At 48.1% G+C, this 22,611-nt stretch overlaps 1 protein-coding gene across 5 annotated transcripts in view; it reads left to right on the plus strand.

Moving 5' to 3' along the window:
• The window catches only part of ERICH1 (glutamate rich 1), a 109,318-nt gene that overhangs the window by 45,331 nt on the left and 41,376 nt on the right, over nucleotides 1–22,611 (plus strand). For 3 of the 5 annotated variants that reach the window (XM_030830392.2, XM_070044634.1, XM_060291641.2), the window contains one exon: nucleotides 1,354–1,824. In XM_030830392.2, the coding sequence (XP_030686252.2) occupies nucleotides 1,354–1,427 (74 nt within the window). In that variant the 3' untranslated portion in view covers nucleotides 1,428–1,824. Of the gene's footprint in view, nucleotides 1–1,353; nucleotides 1,825–1,885; nucleotides 3,018–14,627; nucleotides 14,748–22,611 lie in introns of those variants that run through there. The other 2 variants (XR_004033915.3, XM_060291640.2) reach the window with 2 other exon arrangements.

Consider the following 22,611-nt stretch of genomic DNA (forward strand, 5'->3'; position numbering starts at 1 on the left):
TACATTGAAACCATTGGACAGGTTTTGCCTACAAGCACCTTAAGTAGTTGGTGGAACTAAAATTTATGCATGAAGCACTTTTCTGTGAAAATGGATTCCTTTTTAGTGCATGTAGGATGCGCAAAGTTTTTCTATGTTGAGCTACTTGGTAAAATGAAATCTTACAAATGGTGAAGCTTTATTTTCAAATATTGGTTCTGTCTAATTCAGATTTAGCATTCCGAAATTGTTTTCTTTTTCATAAAACTAGCTTATGAAGTTTAATTAGTAGCTGTATCTCTCCTGTCTATAGAGTAAGCCTGGAAATAGTAGCATTTAACAGCAGACACAGGGGGCTTTCTCTCTCTGCTGCCTCAACGATTGTTTTTCCTAGTTCACGGGTGTTTCATTGACCGGGGTGCAGCAGCCGTGTCCCGAGGCCGGTGCACGTGTTTTTACAGTTGGTCTCACATATTGCGTTCCGTCATCTGCACGTACATGCACGTCACCATCTGTGGGGTTTTTATCATGCTCCGCGCACCATGAAGATGCTGCAGGCATCCCCGTCCTGGACCCTCCTGAGTCCTCTGTGCACACATTAGCCACCACCATCCTTGGGAGCCCGAGGCTGGGGGGCAGGGCAGCTGGCCCGGGCAGGACGGGGGACGAGTTTGGAGGCACCTCAGCCACACTTCTGCATGGAGCGTGAGATGGGACCCCTCCCCGCAGTCCCAGCCTCTGCTCGAAAGTGCGTCTTGGGGCCTCAGCAGCAGTCGGCTGCCCCTCAGGCACCAGGATCTGAGCCAGACAGGGTATGTGTGCTCTCAGGGTTGGAGCCTCCGGACCTGCGTCCCCCTCAGTGAGCATCTTTACGAGGAGTGAGGCCCAAAATGAGGGGCTGTGACCTCAGCTCAGGTCCTTTGCTGGGCTGTTCCTGGGACAGTTTCCTGAAACCTGAGTGCTGTTCCTTCCAGCTCATCTCACTTAGAATCCTGCTTCTAACGTCCTGCTACTTTGTCCACCTTTGAAGTAAACTATTTCTGCTTCATTTCACTTTGTATGTGGTTTTCTTTGAGCTCAGATGTTAAGCGTGTAATATTGCGTGTGGTGTTATGGAGTTCAGCTCTAACTAACAGAACTTTTGTATCCAAGTGAAATACAAATATTCCAAACTGACCCATACTTTTATGGGATTTGCAAGCGTGCTGACAATCAACATCATTTCAACACCCGAGTTGTGTCTTATTAGATTATTTCAGGGTTTACTTTGGGCCTAAGGACTAATATCTACAAAATAATAATTTATAATTTTTCTTTTTGTTTGAATTTTTTGTTTTATTTTATTTTTTGTTCTGTTTTCTTTTTGCTTTCCAGACTATGCCCGAGTAATCTCAGCTTTCTTTAATTACTGGATCACACATATCCTTCCTGAGAAAAACAATGAATAAAATCAGTACATCTATTTAAGAAGAGCTAATATTTGACAAGAAAATAGGAAAGACAGATATGAAATGGGCTGAGACTTAATTTCTATACACAGAGAAGATGAAATTCTCTAAGTTTTCTTTGTAACCCAAACACTGGGAACTTTGAGGACATTTCAATTCATCTGTTTGTACATAATAGGTAGATGTAATCTGAGACTTTAAGTGAGAAATTGGGATAAAATTGAAAATTTCTTTGAAATTGTGTGTGTCTTAAATTAAAAAATGGACATTCTGTTAAGTTGAATAAACTGTATAGTTTGAAGCTGTATATATATTTTTATAAAGTTTTAAATCACTTTGTGTCTGAAAGTTTGTTTTAAGAATGTCGTATGGATATTAAAACGTTCATGGTTAAGTAGTTTGATTCTAGTTGAATTTATTGATTGTTTTCTTCTTTTTTTCCTCTTTACTTTGAGAAGAATATCAAGAACATGTTTTTCCTGTTTGATCTTCCTTTTGTCACAGAAGCCGTCACCAGTTTTCAGTGAGACTGAGTTTTAAAAACACCAATCAATCGATGCAGCGTCTTAGGATTGGCACTGTCTCTATACATGAAAATATACTTTTTTATTGTGGTAAAATATACATAACATAAAGTATGCCATTTTAGCCATTTTGAAGTGTACAGTTAAGTGGCATTAAGTACATTCACAGTGTTGTGAGGTCATCACCACTGTCCTTCCTTTTTTAGGCTGAACAATGTTCCACCTCTGTCCGTGGACACTGGGGTTTCCCCCATTTCCTGTTATGAATAATGCTACTGTGTGAACATCATGTACAAAATTCTGCGTGCACATTTGTTTTCATTTATCTTGGGAGTGGAATAGCTGGATCAGATGGCGACTCTACGTTAACCTTTTGAGGATCTGCCAGGATGTGGTCCACAGCAGCTGCACCATCTTCATCCCCACCACCCAAACATGAGTGCCAAGTTCTCCACGTCCTCACCAACACTTGTTATTTTCCATTTTCCTGGTAATAACCATCCTCATGGTTGTGCAGAGGCATCGTGTGGTGGTTTCAGTTTACATTCTATGTACTCATTGGCTCTTCTCCTCCTTGCAGAAATTCCTGTGGAAGTTATTGCCCATTTGTGAATTAGATTATTAGCTTTTTGTCATTGAATTATGAGTCCTTCATGCTGGGTATTAACCCCTTATCAGATCTGTGATTTGAAAATATTTTCTCTCATTCTGTAGCTTGTCTTTTCACTCTCTTGTTAGTATATAGATAGATTCTTTTTCATATTCATTATGATTTATTACAGGATATTGAATATAGCTGCCTGTGATATACAGTAGGACCTTGTTTCTCCATCCTATATATGCTAGTTTGCATCTGCTGATCCCAAATTCCCAGTCCATCCCCCTCCCCATTAGCAACCACAAATCTGTTCTCTGTCTGTGAGTCTGTTTCTGTTTTGTAAATAAGTACATTTGTGTGATATTTTAGATTCCACATATATGATATCATATGGTATTTGTCTTTCTCTTTTTGACTTGTTTCACGTAGTATGATAATCTCTAGGTCCATCCATGTTGCTGCAAATGGCATTATTTCATTCTTTTTTATGGCTGAGTAGTATTCCATTATATACATACACACACACACACACACACACACACACACACACACCCCAAATCTTCTTTATCCATTCATCTTTCAATGGACATTTAGGTTGTTTCCATGTCTTGGCTATTGTAAATAGTGCTGCTGTGAACATTAGGGTGCATGTATCTTTTTGAATCAGAGTTTTGTCTGGATATATGCCCAGGAATCAGATTGCTGGATCATATGGCAATTTGATATGGCAACTCTATTTTTAGTTTTTTGAGGAACCTCCATACTGTTTTCCATAGTGGCTGCACCAGGTCACATTCCCACCAACAGTTTAGGAGGGTTCCCTTTTTTCCACACCCTCTCCAGCATTTATTATTTGTAGACTTCTTAATCAGATTAGGGCCATTCTGAGTGGTGTGAGGTGTTACCTCATTGTAGTCTTTTTTTTTTTTTTTAATTTATTTTTGGCTGTGTTGGGTCTTCGTTGCTGTGTGCGGGCTTTCTCTAGTTGCAGTGAGTGGGGGCTACTCTTCATTGCGGTGCACGTGCTTCTCATTGCAGTGGCTTCTCTTGTTGCAGAGCACAGGCTCTAGGCACCCGGGCTTCAGGAGTTGTAGCACGTGGGCTCAGTAGTTGAGGCTGGCGGGCTCTAGAGTGCAGGCTCAAGTTGTGGTGCACAGGCTTAGTTGCTCCACGGCATGTGGGATCTTCCTGGACTGGGGCTCGAACCCGTGTCCCCTGCATTGGCAGGCAGATTCTTAACTGCTGCGCCACCAGGGAAGCCCCTCGTTGTAATTTTGATTTGCATTGCTCTAATAATTAGCAATGTTGAGCATCTTTTCATGTGCCTGTTGGCCATTTGTTTGTCTTCTTTGTTGAAATGTCAATTTAGGTCTTCTGCCCATTTATTGATTGGGTTGTTTTTTTTTTTTGATATTGATTTGTATAAGCTGTTTGTGTATGTTGGAAATTAAGCCATTGTCGTTCACATCGTTTTCAAATATCTTCTACCAGTCCATAGGCTGTCTTTTCATTTTGTTGATGGTTTCCTTTGCAGTGCAAAAGCTTTTAAGTTTGATTAGGTCCCATTTGTTTATTTTTGCTTTTATTTCTATTGCCTTGGGAGACTGATTGGTATGACTTCTGTCAAAGAATGTTTTGCCTATGGAGTTTTATGTTGTCATGTCTTATATTTAAGTCTTAAAGCCATTTTGAGTGGACCTGTCCTGATCCCCATCCTGGTTGGTGGCCCATCCTAGCTGGTGGCCCATCCTGGTGTCCAGGCCTGGCTGGCAGCTCCACTTACCAACCTTTATTAAGCTCAGGGAGCTGTATGGTGTATGGTATATGGGTGTGTTCTAACTTGATTGATATATATAAGGCTGTCCAGCTTTCCCAACACCACTTTCTGAAGAGACTGTCTGTTCTCCATTGTATATTCTTGCCTCCTTTGCTGAAGATTAATTGACTGGAGGTGTGTGGGTTTATTTCTGGGCTCTCTATTCTGTTCCATTGATCCATATGTCTGTTTTTGTGCCAGTACCTTGCTGTTTTGATTACTGCAGCTTTGTAGTATTGTCTGAAGTCTGGGAGGGTTATGCCTCCTGCTTTGTTCTTTTTCCTCAGGATTGCTTTGGCAATTCTGAGTCTTTTATGGTTCCATATAAATTTTAGGATTATCTGTTCTAGTTCTGTGAAAAACGTCATGGGTAATTTGATAAGGATTGCATTAAATCTGTAGATTGCTTTGGCTAGTATGGCCATTTTAGCCATATTAATTCTTCCAATCTAAGAACGTGGGATATCTTTCCATTTCTTTGAATCATCTTCAGTTTCCTTTATTAATGTTTTATAGTTCTCAGCATATAAGTCTTTCACCTCCTTAGGTTTATTCTTAAGTATTTTTTTTTGGATGCAGTTTTTTTTTTTGTGTTTTTTTTTTTTGTTTTTTTTTTAGTATGTGGGCCTCTCACTGCTGTGGCCTCTCCCATTGCGGAGCACAGGCTCCGGACGCGCAGGCTCAGTGGCCATGGCTCACGGGCCCAGCCGCTCCGCGGCATGTGGGATCCTCCCGGACCGGGGCACGAACCCGTGTCCCCCACATCGGCAGGCGGACTCTCAACCACTGCGCCACCGGGGAAGCCTGGATGCAGTTTTAAAAGGAATTTTTTTTTTTAAATTTCTATTTCATTGCCTTTCTATTTAATTGTTATTATAAAGAAATGCAACCAATTTCTGTATGTTAATCTTGCATCCTGCTATTTTGCTTAATTCGTTTCTCAGTTCTAGTAGTTCCTGTGTGGAGTCTTTAGGGTTTTCTATATGTAGTGTCCTGTCATCGGCATATAATGACAATTTTACCTCTTCCCTTCCAATTCGTATACTTTTTCTTTTTCTTATCTGATTGCTGTGGTGAGGACTTCCAATACTATGTTGAATAGAAGTGGTGAGAGTGGGCATCCTTATCTTGTTCCAGATTTTAGTGGGAGGGCTTTCAGCTTTTCTCCATTGAGTGTTATGTTGGCTGTGGGATTGTCATAAATAGCTTTTATTACATTGAGATATGTTCCCATAAATGGAATTGTTTTTATTTCCTTTTCAGATTGTTCATTGCTAGTGTATAGAAATGCGGCTGATTTTTTGTATTTATTTTGTATCCTGCTAGTTTTCTGAATTCATATATTAGCTCGAACAGTTGTGTGTACGTGTGTGTGTATAATCTTTAGAGTTTTCTACATATAAGATATCATCTGTGAAGGAGATCATTTTATTTCTTTCCTTCTACTGTGGATGCCCCATTCTCCAGAGCTCCTCTTCCCCATCACCGTTTGTGTCCTTAAGAGGTGTCTGCTCCACTAAGTAGAACCTTCTGGAAGCAGATGAAACAGCAAGGATGCCCTACTGGTTCTGGAGATCTGTCAGCTTGAGACTAGTTGCTATGAAGTTCCCTGAGCTTAATAAAGGTTGGTAAGTGGAGCTGCCAGCCAGGCCTGGACACCAGGATGGGCCACCAGCTAGGATGAGCATCAGGACAGGTCCACTAACCAGGGCAGGTCCACTGACCAGAACAGGGCCCCCCAACCGGGATGGGCCACCAACTAGTATGGGTCATCAACCACAATGAGCCCACAACTGGGACAAGCCACCAACCAGGATGGGTCACCAACCAGGATGGGCCACCAACTGGAATGGGCCACCAACTGGGATGGGTCATCAGCCACGGTGGGCCCACAACTGGAACAAGCCACCAACCAGGATGGGTCACCAACTGGGATGGGCCCACCAACTGGGATGGGTCATCAGCCACGGTGGGCCCACAACTGGAACAAGCCACCAACCAGGATGGGTCACCAACCAGGATGGGCCACCAACAAGGATGGGTCACCAACCAGGATGGGTCACCAACTGGGATGGGCCCACCGTACCCCAGGGGCTGACTCCTTGAGAATGGATGATGGTCCACTGTCTCCATGGAGCTGGAAACAAGACACGGCCACAGCCTGAAGTAGGACTGTGGGCAGCTTCCAGTCCATGCCTAAGATGGCCTTCGTCTCATTTCCCCCTCAGTGGAGATGTGATCTGCTGCCACAACTGCTTTTCCCTCCTCCCCTGAGACGCAACGTCAGTGAGGTCAGAGGCCCAGGAATTGTGTCACCTTCACCGCAGGGCTGAGGGGTCACTCTAGGCAGGTAACATCAACCTGCTGCTTCCTTTCCAGAACCTCTGACTGCCTCGGGCGGGACACCTGCCTTTCTGATTCGCCAGGTTGTAATCCTTCCATTAAGGTGCCTATTAATTAATGACATGTGTTTGCCGGTATGAAAATAAATATTGACAGATTCATAATTTCCCATTAATTCTCAATATCCAATTTGTCTTTCAGTTATGCACAGTTTACATCTTTTCCATGCCCAGCAAATGAATACACTATTGTTGGATTCTGGGGAAAACTTGTGATTTGCAGACAAGACTTAACCCTTTACTTGATTCTTTCTGGTCTCAGCACAGAATCCCTGTAAACTCTCCTCCTGTCAGCTCATTGGGTTTTACTTTGTCCGTTTCTCTGACCACACCCTAAAAGTACTGAGGAACAGGGGTGTAATTGAGCAGGTGGGATGGTCAGGGTTAATCAGTTTTGCGTATCATTCTAATTTCAAAGAGAAAAATGCCTCTTCTAGAAAAAAAATAAATCTTGTCTCTGTGTCAGTATAAATACGATAATCTGTTTCTCCCAGTGTGACTGAAGTTAGATGATAATTAGATCAACTTATCTTTTACAATAGTGCAAAATATCATTCAGTCTGAGTCATTTGTTTTCTGTAAACCATACCAATTAAGGCAGAAAGGAAGCTCTCGAGAATGTGAGGAATGCTCATCACAGTGAGATGGGGGGCGGGGGAAGCCCAGCGCTTTTCTGCATCCTGAGATCTCAGCAATTAGGAGAGGTGGTAGCAGTGTCTCCCTGCTGTTCCCCAGGCCCTGATGCTCAGTGTTTTCAGAAAAAACTGTCCTAGGTTCTCTCACACTCACTTGGCCGGTTCTGGATTTTCCTCTCCATGCAGCACTCGCTGTGCCCAGTTTCTCTAGGGAGCATGTGTTCTCATTCAGAGAATCTGGTGAAACATTGGGTCCCCTCCAAAATAAGAAGCCCGCACAGAGCTGCCCCACCACACACACAGACACTGCACAGCTAAAGGGGTTGCAGACTCCCTGAAACCCACGCAGCGGTGGATTGATTGTCTACTTCTGCATGACAGATTACCACGAATTTAGTGGCGAAAACATTGCCCCCCAGTGACCATGAGTCAGGCCCAGGCTTGGCCTGCTGTGTCCTGGGTTTGGGGCCTCATGGGCTGTGGGCAGAATTCTATTCTGTGGTTGTGGGACTGAGGTCCTAGTTTTCTTGCTGGCTGCCAGCTGGGGCTACTTTCACCTCCCTGAGGCCCCCCAAGTCCCAATTCCCCCCACCCTCTTCCCACCTGGCAGTGACTCCTCTGAGGCCAGCAGGAGACCTGGGAAGGACCAGGTTCTGAAGGGCTTCCCCTGGTGGGGTCAGGCCGCCAGGTTGGCCTCCCTTTTGCTTCATTTAAAACCAACTGATTACAGGCCTTCAAGTCCTTTGTCCTTGCATGTGGCACTTGGCACTGACCCTTCTGGTACCTCCCTGGCCCATAGCACCTGGCACAGATCTTGCACTGGTCACTCAACAGACATTTCTTGAGGCAACCATTCAAGTTTCCTTCCTTTCCTTTCCTTTCCTTCCAGCCACTCAAGTCAGAATGTGGTTAGCTGCTGCCAGCCCTTCAGACCCACATCCTGCATAGACCAGATGTCTTCATTTACCGGGGTAGACTAGATGTCCTCATTCACCAGGGTAGACCAGATGGCCTTGGTTACCATCACTGTATGGGCCCCATAGATGTTCAAATGGGGTCATGCAACCCCTTTCATTTTGCAAAAGAAGCTAATGACCAGAGAATTTAGGAGGCTTGCTCAATGTCACACAGCACTCATAAAGGTAGAAAGTAGAAAGTAAGATGAGTAAGGTGAAGGTGAGAATGTATAGGTGATATGTTTTCAGAATTCAGGTGGAGAGAAATTACCTTCATGGAGGAATCAAGGGAGAAAGATGGCTTCATAAAAGGTGATACCTGAGCTCCTCCCTAAAAGACAGATAGGATGAGGATGTGTGGAAATACAGGAGGAAGGCAGAGGGGCTGGGAGGTGGCAGAACAGGTGGAAGAAGGGGTGCTTCCCCTGTCTTGTGACTGTTTTCTATCTGCACCAACACAGATTTCAATCAGCAGCTATGCTGTTGACTCATAAAAGTGTCACACTTCTGCTGGAAATTATCCCCAAGAATGTCTCCTCTTCAGATTTAATCACCACCACCCATGCTGGAAATGTGCCTGTCCTAAAATAATAAATGTTTTCTTAAGGGCTTAGAACATTCCAACATGAACGCAGACAGCAACTGATGGCAACTGCCAGCAATCAGCCATGCAAGGCAGTTACCCCAGAACAAACATCAAGTAAATATGTGCAGAAATCACAAGGGCAGCCTCATCTCTTCATCCTCACAAACTCCACGGTACAATCCACTTTCTTACCTCAGTGATGTTCTCATTGCAAGTTTAGGTGCTCATCCAGTTTTTAATTATATTCATAATGGAGAATGAAGAAGAAAAAGGGAACTGACACTTACTGAGCACCTACTGTGTGCCAGGCGTGATGAATTCCTTACATACGGTATCTTTCTATTCTTGAAATCCATTAAAGTTTTAACAGTTATTAGCATCCCCACTCTGTGGATGAAGAAATGTTTGTTTGACCGTAAGGTCACTATTGACTGCGAGTAATGAAACATTAGAATTTCCATCGCTAAAGCTAACTTGTGATCACCCTTTCTCATAAACGTACATATCAAACTCGGCCTCACTACTTAGGCAATTGTTTCCTTTTCCCTGCATCTGAGAATAGCCAGTGTCCATGACGGACATAGAGGCCCATAGTGTCTCCTGCCTGGCAATGATGTTATGAGGCCGAGAGCAGAGTAGGCACACAGCACGTGTGATCTGATCGTGCCTGCGTGCATATGATATCCTGGTCTTAGACAGTTGTCACTTTCTTTAGTGGCTTGGGAGTGTCCTGAAATGGCCTTTTGGACCCTGGCACCGTCCTTGTACCTGACTGTCCCCCTAAATATGGCCCCATTAGTTGATGCACTTATCGTCTGTGATTCAGAAACATCCCAGGGCTGTGTTGGGTGCTGGGCTACACGGATGAACAGGAGCCAGTGTCCCATTTGTGCCCTGGGGCCAGCCAGCTGCTGTGCATTGTTGCCACATGGGTGAGTCATGACCAAAACCCCAGCAGATCAACAGGAGTGAGCGGGGTCTTCCACAGGTCTGAGTGGACGCTGACAGTACAGCGCCTGAGGGAGCGTCAGAGATAGTCCCTGGCAAGGCTGGCTTTGCTGCACTTGGCGCCAGGCTCGGACCTGAAAGGTTAATCCCAGCCCAGTGCTCCAGAGGAAAACCGGTGGAGGCCGTGCAGTGGATTGATTTTAAGGACTTTGTTTCGAGAACACTCCCAGCAGGAAAGGGCAAAGCCAGGTGAAGCGATGTAGCCAGAACTGAAGACGAGCCGCCAGAGAGCCAAGGTGACCACGACTCCAGCCAGCAGGACGGCGGCAAGTGTCCTGGAGCAGCCAAGGGTCAAGGCTGACGGCACGAGGGGAGTCCTGGGTCCGAGCAGGCTCAGGCGGCCCAGCCCCTACGGCACCTGCGCACAAGGCAGCCCCCCAGGCTGGCACCTTGGAGGCTCAAAGAACTCCCTGTTTATTGCTTTTAAGAAATGCTATTTTTATACTGTTAAAAATTAAAGCAATGCAAAAAAGTACAACTAAGGAAGTAAAATATTACTCCCTAAGTCCCACCACACAAAAACAAAGATGGTTAATTTTGCTGAACATGACAGGCCTGGAAGGATGATAGCCATGCCAATGGTTGGGAAGAATTTTATAATAAAAGACTCAAAGGAAGATGAGTCTATTAAAACTGATAGACATTTCAGCTCATTTTACTTGAATTTATTAAGTAAAAGGTTATGTGTTCGAGGGAAGGAAACTGAAACCGTATTAAAGGAGGTGCTGAACTTTATAAAAATATTTCTCCTCCCAAACAATATTAGTTCCTAACGGATCCTTGCAGTAGCTCTTCCTGGGGGACTGAACCCCGCAAGGGAAGCCTTGTAACCTGGGGGGACTCTCTGGACATCAGAGAAATCAGGTGGCCAGTCGGCGTTTAGGAGAGGGGGAGGAGACCAACCACCATGCAGGACGGCCCTCGTGCAGTTTCCTCAGATGCCACCTGACCTGCAGGTGTTCCAGCGACAGGTATGCAGGTGAGAAAGCTGTTTACAGCGATCTGAGCTCAGCACCACCTCCGTTTTCATGTATAAACACAAGGCGGTTTTCACACAACTGCACTATTCCCTGCATATTTCAGGAGTGCCATGGTCTGTCGTACACATGGGGGAGGTAGCACCTCATTTTGTGCCAAGAACTGTTCACCTTTTCTGAAAATCAATCCCCATGGCAACGTCAGTCGTGTTGCTGAGTCACCATCAGGTGGTGAGGGGGAAATACCGGGAGACCACGACCAAAGATGGGAAAAGGATTGTGCGCCAACGCTGCAGACAGACAGACTGCCCACCGCACGGTAGTGGCCGAGCCCTGTGTGGGGTGAACTGCCCCTTGCCCGCCTGCGGGATCTCTCACCCCGGCACATCCATCGGGGCTGCTTCGGGGATCCCTCATCTTACGGGTGCTGAAGAGGGGTGTCTGTGCTGCCTTTTAGGGGAAAGTCTGTTTTTCGGCAGAAGATGTGCTGGTGCAGGTGGGCAGTGTGTGGATCGTCAGTGCCACGTGGGCTGACAAGGGTTATACGGAGCCTGAAGACCTGGGCCAAGTCCAGAGCTGAAGACGGAGCCCAGGTCACCTTGTCACACCTGCGTCTCCAGCACTGAGGCCACGGATGAAATGCTGTGCGAAGCCCTCTTAAAACTCCTGGAAAAGAAAAGTCTGCACGTATGATTCCCCTTCCTGGTCATCTGTCCCCTGAAGACTCTGAGTGTGAACCCGAGGACTCCACGGAATAGATACCCCATTGCAGCTGTTGTTACGTGAAGGGTGATTTAATAGTATTGATTTGGCTGAAGTGGGCCTTGGCAAACTGACAATAGGAAAAGGACAGTTTCTTGCCCGCTCTGCTCATGAGTAGAACTTGGCCCACATTTAATCATTCGGAGCGAGCGGGGTGATGGCGGGTGAGGAAGAGGAAAAAGTGCAGCCTGGCTGCAGGGCCCAGGGATGGCAGACCAGCCATCAGGATGCCTCACGAAGAAGCCGGCGTCTCCTGCGGGCTACCAGGTGCCAGACAGACGTTGATCCCCTCCATTCCGGAGGCTGAAGTCCTAGGCCACAAGCCTGGCCGGTCCCGTGGGGCCTCTTACTGGCCTGGAGACAAACCTTCTGTGTCTTCACATGGCCTTTCCTCTGTGGGGAGAGGGGACCCCAGCACCCCCATCAGAGCAGGATCCACCCTGTGACCTCATCTGACCTTAATCTCCCCCCAAAGTCACCCAGGGGTTAGGGCTCTCGCAGGTGCGTCCATATGGGCGGTGGGAGAACAGAGAAGAAAGAGGCAAACAGAGCACTGAGGCCCAGGAGGTGAGGAGGGGGGCTGGGGAAGAGAGGTCTGGTCCATGATGCCCGGTGCTCAGAGAGGCTGGAAGGGGCTCTGGCTGCCCCACAGCAGAGGGGATGATGGAGCCTCTCCTCAGGGCTGGCCCACCACGCTTTCCGGGCCCATGAGTGACACCATGGAACCCCGAGAAGTCAGGGCAAGCCAGTCTCATTCTTTCCCGCCAGGCGAGGCCTGCACCCCTGGGGCTGAGAAAGCACTGCCCCTGGAGATGTGGTGAGGGCCCTCCCTCCATCTGCGATGCATGGCGATGCAGGTTGAGCCGTTGTGTTGTTTAAGCCAAGGGCAAATGCTGGTCCGCCTTAAGCACAGGGTCTTGGGTCCACAATTATGGGGTCAGGGCCGGGGTGGGGGCGAGTCTCCGCCACCGAATCCAGATGTGGAGCTCCCTACAGAGTCGGGGGAACTGTGGGCAGAGACTGAAAGAAGACACCCTCTCAAATAAGGGATAATTGTGCTCTTGGGAAGAAAGAGGAAGGACCAGCAGGCAGAATTCCCTCCATTTCATCCAGTCCTGAGCAGCTGTGATGTCACAGCAGTAGCAGGAAGAGACAGAGCCAGGGATGTGGACAGCGCCGTGTTGCAGGGGAACCTACAGCAGGGTGCATGGGGCTCACGGGGCACACCTGACATTCGGTCCTGGTTCAGACATTCTGGTGTCAGGACGGATGGAGACCCCCAGGCGGGGAGGAGCTGGGCGCTCGCAGGCCACCCAGCTGGGGGAGGGCGCAGATGCTCTGAAAAGGCTTGTTGTCCTTGTTCTCGAATGTTTGATTCTTTTTAGCCCAGCTGAGCAGCTTTTTGGTGGAGGGGCACACTAGCGTCATCAATGCAGATGAGAAGGAAAACAATGAAAAACACAATCGTGACAAGTTTTCGGTTGGCTGGCCCGGGGAGGGGAAATACGCAGAACCAAAAGTTTGCTTGGGGACTTCCCTGGCGGTCCAGTGGTTGAGAATCCACCTTCCAATGCAGGGGACGCGGGTTCAATCCCTGGTCTGGGAACCAACATCCCACATGCCACGGGACAACTAAGCCCACGCGTGGAAACTACTGAGCCCGTGCACTCTAGAGCCCGCACGCCACAACTAGAGAGAAGCCCGCGTGCTGCAACAAGATCCCATGTGCTGCAACTAAGACCCAACACAGCTGAATAAATAAATAAATGTTGTTTTTTAATTATTTAAAAAAAAAGTTTGCTTGAACTGTTCTCTCACAAATCAGACTGCAAAGAAATTCAAACACTTAGCCACAAACAAAAACTTTGCTGATGAGGCTGTGAGGGATAAGAGGGTCACCGCGTGGCTGGTGGGAGACGCAGGGCACTGCGGAAGGTGGTCTAGAAATAACCCAGCAAGGGCGCGTGCCTAGGAACCCATCCTGAGTTTACATCTGCAATGGTTAAAGACAAACTATATATATACACATACACGCATTATATGTTAAATACAGTATTGTGTATTACACGCAGCGTATATACAACGTTATATATTGTGTGAGAGATAACAATGTTATATATTGTGTGATAGATAATGCGTACTGATAGTACTTGTTGCCAGTGATAAAATTCAGATCTTCACTTGAAACCTTGAATTTTGGAAACCTCATATCCATCACAATTATTGACATGATTTCATATTCCAGCTGCCACCAACCTTTAAGAAACATCGGGGCTTCCCTGATGGCACAGTGGTTAAGAATCCATCTGCCAATGCATGGGACATGGGTTCAAGCCCTGGTCCAGGAAGATCCCACATGCTGCAGAGCAACTAAGCCCATGCACCACAACTACTGAGCCTGTGCTCTAGAGCCCGCGAGCCACAACTACTGAGCCCGCGTGCCACAACTACGGAAGCACGCGCACCAAGAGCCTGTGCTCCGCAACAAGAGAAGCCACCGCAATGAGAAGCCCACGCACCGCAACGGAGAGTAGCCCCCACTCACCGCAACTAGAGAAAGCCTGCGTGCAGCAACGAAGACCCAACGCAGCCAAAAATAAATTAATTAAATAAATTTAAATTAAAATAAAAGAAACCTCAACTTGCTGAGGTTGGCTATTGTATAAAAAGCATCCATAATTATCAGGAAGGAATATTAACATACTCCTTCCTCTCTCTTCCCATTCTATAGTAAATTTGCTAAAGAGTTTGTTTTGAAAAGTATAGTTATTTTTCACTGAAATGCACTATTTGTGTTAACATATGAGGGGTTTATTATTGTTCTTTTAAAATGAATGAATACATGTTTTTAAATTTCTGTTTAATTTCTAGTGTGGTAAATGTTTATAGTCATATACACACAAGCACAGCTCACAGTGTCCTCAATACCTTTCCAGCATGTCAGGGGCTCCTGAGAGGCAGAGTTTAACAATGACTGCTGCCCACCTTCTGCCCGGAATTAACGAGGCTCCTTGGAGAAATGGTCGGTTCCAGGCGTGGAGCAGGAAAAGTACAAGGTGAGTCCAGAGTATCTTGTTCCAGGAAGCAAGTAATTGCTCAAAAATGTAAAAGGACTTATCAAAATGACAGAAAAGCCAGCTTCAAGAGTCTCCCAGTGGCCAGATTTGGAAAAATGTAAGCATTAAAGAGAGCAATGACGTAACCCTAAGGAAAGCATGGGGAGGGAGGTGGGGAGGAGGAGATCTTTTCTCTCCCCCTCTGCTCTCCGCAGGGAGGTCGGGGTGGGGCTGAAAGTTCCAACCCTGTAATCACAGGAGGGTTCCTCTGGCCACCAGCCCCCATCCTGAAGCCCTGGGGCCTCACCAACAGTCACCTCGTTACTTATAAAAAGTCGCTCATCACTCTGGAGAATCTGAGGCTCTTGTGTCAGGAACTTGGGACGGAAACCAAATGTTACCTCTCACCCGCTGCAGTCCCAGCAATCCACCCTGTCCTTGGGCTCATCAGGAAGAGGGTCTCACAGGGGCGGGACAGACCGATGTGGCCAAAGGTCAGAATTATTTTCCCCCCTGCCCACAATTTGGGGAGAACAGAGATGGGCTCTTCCTCAGAGCCAGGCCTGCCTGGAGGGGGCGTCGTGCACAAAGGTCCTGAGCCTGCCCGTTTCTTGGGGCACCTGTCCTCACAGGAGGAGTGGCCAAGGGGCCTGGTCGGACGCCAGGTGTGAACGCAGACAGCCATAGACCAGACGTCCCCCACCCTCCCTCCTTCTAGGTCACACGGGGCCCCAGCCCACCATGCTCGATGGGAACAGGCTAAGGGTTCAGTTGTGCTCGGGACAGACGTGGGTGTCTTGTGCAGAAGCTGGACCGGTCAGCTGTCCCCGATGCAAATGCAAGGCTGACGGGAATGGACGTCGTGGAAGAAAGCTCAGAATTGGTGTTCAGATGTTTACAGACAGCTCGCTCTCCCTCTGAAGTCCTCCCAAAACACAGTGAAGAGGTTTTTTAAAGGCACAAATTCACGACTTACAGTGATGGGGATGGCAGACCTGGAAAATCTAGTCCTGGTCTATTGGTGCAAAAAACAAGAAGCAACACAGTTTACTCAGAAGAATAGCCCATGTTATGAGCTGATTGTCCCCGCTGCCACCCCAAATTCATCTATGGTGTTTTATTACGGCAACTTGCTATGGTCTGAATGTTTATGTCCCTCGAACATTCATATATTGAATCCTAGCCCCCATGTGATGGTTTTGGGGGGGACATCTTGGGAGGTCATGAGGGTAGAGCCCCCATGAATGGAATTAGTGTCCTTCTAACAGAGACCGCACAGGGCCCCCAGCCCTTCCTCCACGTGAGGACACAGGGAGAAGACGCCGTGTATGAACGAGGAAGCTCTCACCACTACGCCTTGCTGACGCCTTGATCTTGGATGTCCAGCCTCCAGGACTGAGAAGCAGACATCTGTTGTTTATAAGCCCCCAGTCTGTGGTACGTTGTTACAGCAGCCTGAACAGACTAAGACACAGCCCAAGCTGACTAAGCCCAGACGCTCAAGATTTGGCAACATCAGGTTCTGTAGAGAAGGTGAAGGTCACCACTGAAATAAGGAGGATCCTTTAATGGTCAGTTAAGAGGTTCTGACCCCTGAGGCCCCTCCGCAGCTCTGTGCCGCCCAGTGACTGCTCCTTTCTTATCCCTGCAGAGACGGAGCTTGAGTCTCTGGAGGAGAAAAAGCAGAGGTTCCCTGGATGGAACCAGGTGCAGCTAACAGCAAGGCTCCCATCCTGACAACATGGCATCAGGGTGTCTCCCTTGTTCTCTGCTTGCAGCTCATCCCTCAGGCCACTTCCTCCTCACACCCCAGGGCTCCCAGCTAGTCCCCAGCTCTGCCAGCCCCCAAACTTGTCCTTCACGGCTCTTACCATGTCTAACTGTGTGTGTGTCTGTGTGATGTCCCACTATGCCCGCCTGCAGATGCCAGGGCCCTCCAGGAGGTCTGCTGTTTACATTCTGTCCTCAGTACTGTGGTCGGGGGGTTGGCACACAGCAAGACTCGATGAACCTTACTGAGTGGATGAGTGGTTGGAGGCCGGGGACTCAGTGCAGGTCGTGTGGAGGGAGAGCAGGGCTCGAGGGGCTGTGGACCAGAAGAGAGAGACAGGAACCAGGAGCTGAGAGTAACAAAAACAGGACGGGCAGTCAAACCCGGGAGGACCGTCCGTTCCAAAGCACTGGAAGCAAACTGCACAGAAATCCCAGAGCTGAGCACACAGAACTTGTAAGTCTTATGGGAGAAAAAACAAAAGCAACCAGGAGAGTTTAGACAGCTGGGTCGGGCCAGGTGTTGGAGAGGGTGTTGGGCTGTGCATGGCTGCAGGACGGGTGGGCAGGACAGGACAGCCTGGAGAGGGTCCAAGCACTACTTTAATCAAGCACAGGCCTCGCTTATGACTCTGCCGCTCTGCCTTCGGGCGCGTCACTCAAGGAGGTTCACGTGGGTCCTTGAGCTCATGCACGAAGATCCTCGCATTGGCGCTGCTGGTGGTGGCTGCAAGCAGGAGGCTGCTTGGCGTCCACCTATGGACCAGGCCATAGTGTGCGTGTTGAAAGCGACAAATCAGATGAACATGTAGCCTCACAGGTGGAGTGCTAAGAGGAAAAGTAAGAAACGTTTTCATAAAAATGCATGCTCGTAAAACAATAGCAGAAATTTTGCAAGAATGTGTTCAAGTAAAAAGACACATGGTAGAGAGGGGAGAGGGAGTGGGGAAAAGAGGATGAATGACAATAGCCAGAGAGCTCGCACACAGCAGGAGGGGTCATGTGGGGTAAAGTGAGCAGCATGATTAATTCAGCAGCTGGGGTCCTAGAAACAAAGGAGCAACCAACCAACCACACAACCAACTAAACCAACCAACAACACAGCCACTCAACCAGCCAGTCACACAACCAACCAACCATACAACCAACTAAACCAACCAACAACACAGCCACTCAACTAGCCAATCAATCACTCAACCAGCCAATCACACAACCAACTAACCACACAACCAACTAAACCAACAACACAGCCACTCAACCAGCCAATCACACAACCAACCAACCACACAACCAACTAAACCAGTCAACAACACAGCCACTCAACCAGCCAATCACACAACCAACTAACCACACAACCAACTAAACCAACCAACAACACAGCCACTCAACCAGCCAATCACACAACCAACCAACCATACAACCAACTAAACCAACCAACAACACAGCCACGCAACTAGCCAATCAATCACTCAATCAGCCAATCATACAACCAATCAACCACACAACCAACTAAACCAACCAACAACATGGCCACTCAACCAGCCAATCACACAACCAACCAACCATACAACCAACTAAACCAACCAACAACACAGCCACTCAACTAGCCAATCAATCACTCAATCAGCCAGTCACACAACCAATCAACCACACAATCAACTAAACCAACCAACAACATGGCCACTCAACCAGCCAATCACACAACCAACTAAACCAACCAACAACACAGCCACTCAACCAGCCAATCATACAAGCAACAACCACACAACCAACTAAACCAGTTAACAACACAGCCACTCAACCAGCCAGTCACACAACCAACCAACCACACAACCAACTAAACCAACCAACAATGCAGCCACTCAACCAGCCAATCACACAACCAACCAGCCAACTGTACAACCAGCCAACCACACAAGCAAATATGCAACCAACCACACAACACAACCAGACAACAAACGGCACAACCAGACAACCCACCTCAACAAAGAAAAGAGTGAGCTACTCGATGTAGGTGGGTATTTGGTGCACCAGAGCATTCATAATTTGAAATGTGAAATCCGCACTTTGTAAAAATTGAAGTCCATGTGAGTGAAGGGCAAAAGAAAACTAACAAAATTCATATTAGATTTTTTAAATGTCAAAAGATTCTGAGACTCCTGGCTATGCTAATACACACATAAATTTCTCTGCAGGGTTAATTATTATTTGCTGCGTTTGATTCACTTACAGCATGCCTGCAGCTTTGGGGTGTGTGAATGTGAGAATAAAATAGAATTTATTACAGTAAGTCACAGAGTGCAGTCTCCTGTCTAGAGACACAGAGGCCTAATCTGTTAGAAAATCTAGGCCAAGACGAATAGCAGAGCCTGTGCTGCTTCTCTTGCTGAGAACGTGCACGTGTGCCTCAGACCAGGGCTCACGCCGAGGCCCAGCTGCAGCCCAGGCTCTGCAGGGACAGCCTGGGAGCACAGAGAGCAGATGGTGTCTGGTTTCCTGGTTTGCAGCCTTCTCAGCGGCCTGATGTGACCGTGCCTGAAGGGAATCTGTAACTAACGGGAATTAAAACACCACATCGGCCAAGTTGGCAAATTGTTGACTCTTTAAAATATGTTCCATCAGATGCCACTCATGTTTTCAATATGCATTCTCTTTTTTTTTTGTAAGATGTATGTTAGCTATGCATGTACCGTTTTGAATGAGGAAAAAATCAACCTTTATTCATAAAATTACTAATCGGCCTTGAAAAGGGGACTCAGGGACCCACATTTCAGTACATGAACAAGAGGGAAGAAGTCAGACGTTGCAGAGACATCTTGGTGAGACGCTCCGGAGAGCCCACACGAGCTGGGTGGCTGCAGCCGAGCTGCGTTCTGGGGCAGGCGGTATCGTTGCTGAGTTTTCTCAGCAGTTTGTCTTCTGCTTTCCCCTCTCTCCCAACTTGCAGAGGTTTGCTTTGTGCCCCAGAGATTTTTCCTGCCCTTGCTCTGTGGTAGCCCTGTGGTAGAGCCTGGGAGGGGCCTTGTCGGAGGGGAGGGGACACAGGGGACATGGGTGGGTGTGGGTGGCCGAGAGAGCCAGGAAGAGCTGGAGTCGTGTCTGTAGACCCAGCAGCCAGCGTGCCCTGCGGCCCGGCTCCTCCGTGGGCAGAGGGGCGGCACCGGGGCTGCAGGTGCAGCCTGAGCCTGGTCTCTGGAGGACACTCGGTCTTACACATTCATGCCCCGCAGGCCTTCACGAGGATCCCCAGTGCACAGGAAGTGCTTGTTGAGGATACAGGGGAGGGAGAACGCTTTTCTTCTCGGCTCCCGGGTTCTGCGCTGGGGCCCGGAAGCTAAACCTGCAAAAGACAGATTGACAAGAGGAAACAAACAGAGTCTCCTAAGAGGTGATCACACACACACACACACACACACACACACACACACACACACACACACGTGCATGCACGCACGCACATGCACACGCACGCACGCGCACACACGCACAGACACCCACGTGCACACGCACACAGACATGCACACACAGACACAAACATGCACACAGATACATGCACGCTGACACAGACGCACGCAGACGCGCAGAGAGACACTCAGATGCGTGCACACACGCACGTACGCAGACACACACACACTCGGGAAAATCCAGCGGTGAGGAGCTCAGAGGGGTGGTTAGAACTCGACTCATTTGAGCAAAGCACAGGGGATTTGCAGAGAAGTGACAAGACAAGGAAAGGGCAGCAACCTGGGACAGAGAGCCTATGGGGAAACAAATGCAGATAAGGAGGGCGTATGTTTGCTGTATAGATTCCTCTGTGCCTCCCTGGACTGGAGAGAGTCTGGATGTGTCTCCAGGGATGAAGAGTCTAGGAGGCGTCCTCTTCCTGCTATGGGGGTGGAAGACACATTACAAGTGGACATTTCTGTCCTGCTTCTAGGAAAGTGGGGGCAGGGAGCCGCTGCTCCCCAGTCGCCTTCAGCTCACAATGGCCCTCGTGCCAAAGAAACCAGTGCTGGGGGGTGGGGGGAGGCGTGTTCTGCCCCTGGGTCTCCTGGCTCCTCCTGGGCTCTCCTGGGGTGGGGGGGCAGGCTGGCCGTGGGGTCCTGGGCAGTAAGTCTGCACCGCCCAGCATTCCCTGAAGGCCTTTCAAGAAGCCCAGAGGACTTTGGGCAAAAGACAGAAACTTAAGATAAAAGTAATATATCTTCTGGGAAAACCAAACTACAAGGGGAGCCTCTTGGAAAAGCAGGAGTCTGCGCTGTCAGAGAGACGAGTGAGGCTTTGTGCAGATCGTTCTGACTGGATGTAGGCAGGACCAGGGGAGCCTTGCAGGAGGAGGCGTGGGGATCAGAAACAGGAGGGAAGGCCTCCCCCATGAGAGGATAGGAATTAGGTCAGCAAAGGCGATGAGGTGAGAGGCTGCGGCTCCCTTGATGGAATTAAAACAAGTGCAGAGGGCTTCCTTGGTGGCACAGTGGTTAAGAATCCACCTGCCAACGCAGGGGACACGGGTTCAAACCCTGGTCCGGGAAGATCCCACATGCCGCGGAGGAACTAAACCCGTGCACCACAACTACTGAGCCTGTGCTGTAGAGCCAGCGGGCCAACACTACTGAAGCCCGTGTGCCTAGAGCCCGTGCTCCGCAGGAAGAGAAGCCACTGCAATGAGAAGCCCGCGCACCGCAAGGAAGAGTAGCCCCGCTCGCTGCAACTAGAGAAAGCCCGCGCACAGCAACAAAGACCCAACGCAGCCAAAAAGTAAATAAATAAATTTATTTTTTTTTAAAGTGCAGACACGACACCCTCCCCGTACAATTAATCAGACAATATTATTAAATTATCGTTTGAATAATCTTTGAAAAAAGGTCTTGAGATGTAGGATGCTTTAAGGGTCAAACTATTAACCTTTTACCAAGTAATTAAGGCCATCAAGTTATAACTGTATGTAAATGTAATGGTGCTTTGCATCCATTTCCTCCAAGATTAGACTTGGGGGTTTCTTCTTTTTTTTTTAATTTTAAATTTTGAAAGTGATGCCTGTCAACCCTGTTATATTTACCCAAGGGATGTACTGAACAGCCCATCCTTTTTGTCCTTGTTAACTACAAACACATTTAGACCATGCTGAGGCCTCTTTCCTTCACAAGAATTAATTCCAGGAAACTTGAAACTGAACTCTTGGTCAGGCTCCAGCAGATGGCCCACCAGCGTCCAGCGGTGTATCTGTTTTAATGTAAAACCACAGAGTGGAGCAGATGTTCGTCCCCTGCCTCCCCTGTCAGGGGTTGAGGAAACGTCAGCCACACCCAGAAACGAGGAGCTGGGGCGGCCTCGGGGGAGTGACAAGGGTGACAGGGGCAGACGTCAGGCCAGACCCTGAGCACGGCGGAAGACGTGAATGGACTGTCCTGCAGGGCCTTGTCCAGTTTCACATTTCCCTCAAACGCTCACGCCTGACCCTGGAAGCACTTGCTTTGAAGTCTTGGTTGAAACAAAACTGGGATTTTTAAGAAAAGTAAAAATAACACAATTTCCGGTACTTTAAAATGTGAACTGTATTTAAGCTTTTATAGGCTTTTGTCAAGATCAGATTGCAAGGATTTCAGTCCCAGCCACACCCAAAGTGAAAGAAAAGATCCTGTCCTGTTTCCAAGGAACCAGTGGCCGGATGGGGTGAGGGTTCTGTCCTGGGTGCCTCGCCCTCTTCCCTGGGGCCTCCTCTTCCCTGGAGGCCTTCCTCACCCTTCATTGTCACCACAAACAAAATGAAACGAAATACCGGAAATAGAGGCCAGGGTGGAACGAAGGCTGCAGAGCACCAATTCCATGGAGCTCAGAAATCACGTGCTCTGTTTACACTCACAAGAGGAGAGCGAATCTCTTCTATCGAGAAACCTCGTTCACGCTCGTTTCTTGGGTTGGGTTTGGTAGTTTTTCAGGATCACAAGCAAGAAAACATTACGTAGAGAGAACCAGTCACATATCTAGGATGTTTGCACACATTACTTCAAAGGTGGGGGGCTCACACGGAAGGAGGACGTCTGGCTGGTACTTGGGAGCAGGGAGGGGCGGGGAGGGGGCAGAGTGGGGCAGG

Source organism: Globicephala melas, chromosome 21, assembly GCF_963455315.2.
Source record: "Globicephala melas chromosome 21, mGloMel1.2, whole genome shotgun sequence".
In the NCBI taxonomy this organism is placed as follows: domain Eukaryota; kingdom Metazoa; phylum Chordata; class Mammalia; order Artiodactyla; family Delphinidae; genus Globicephala; species Globicephala melas.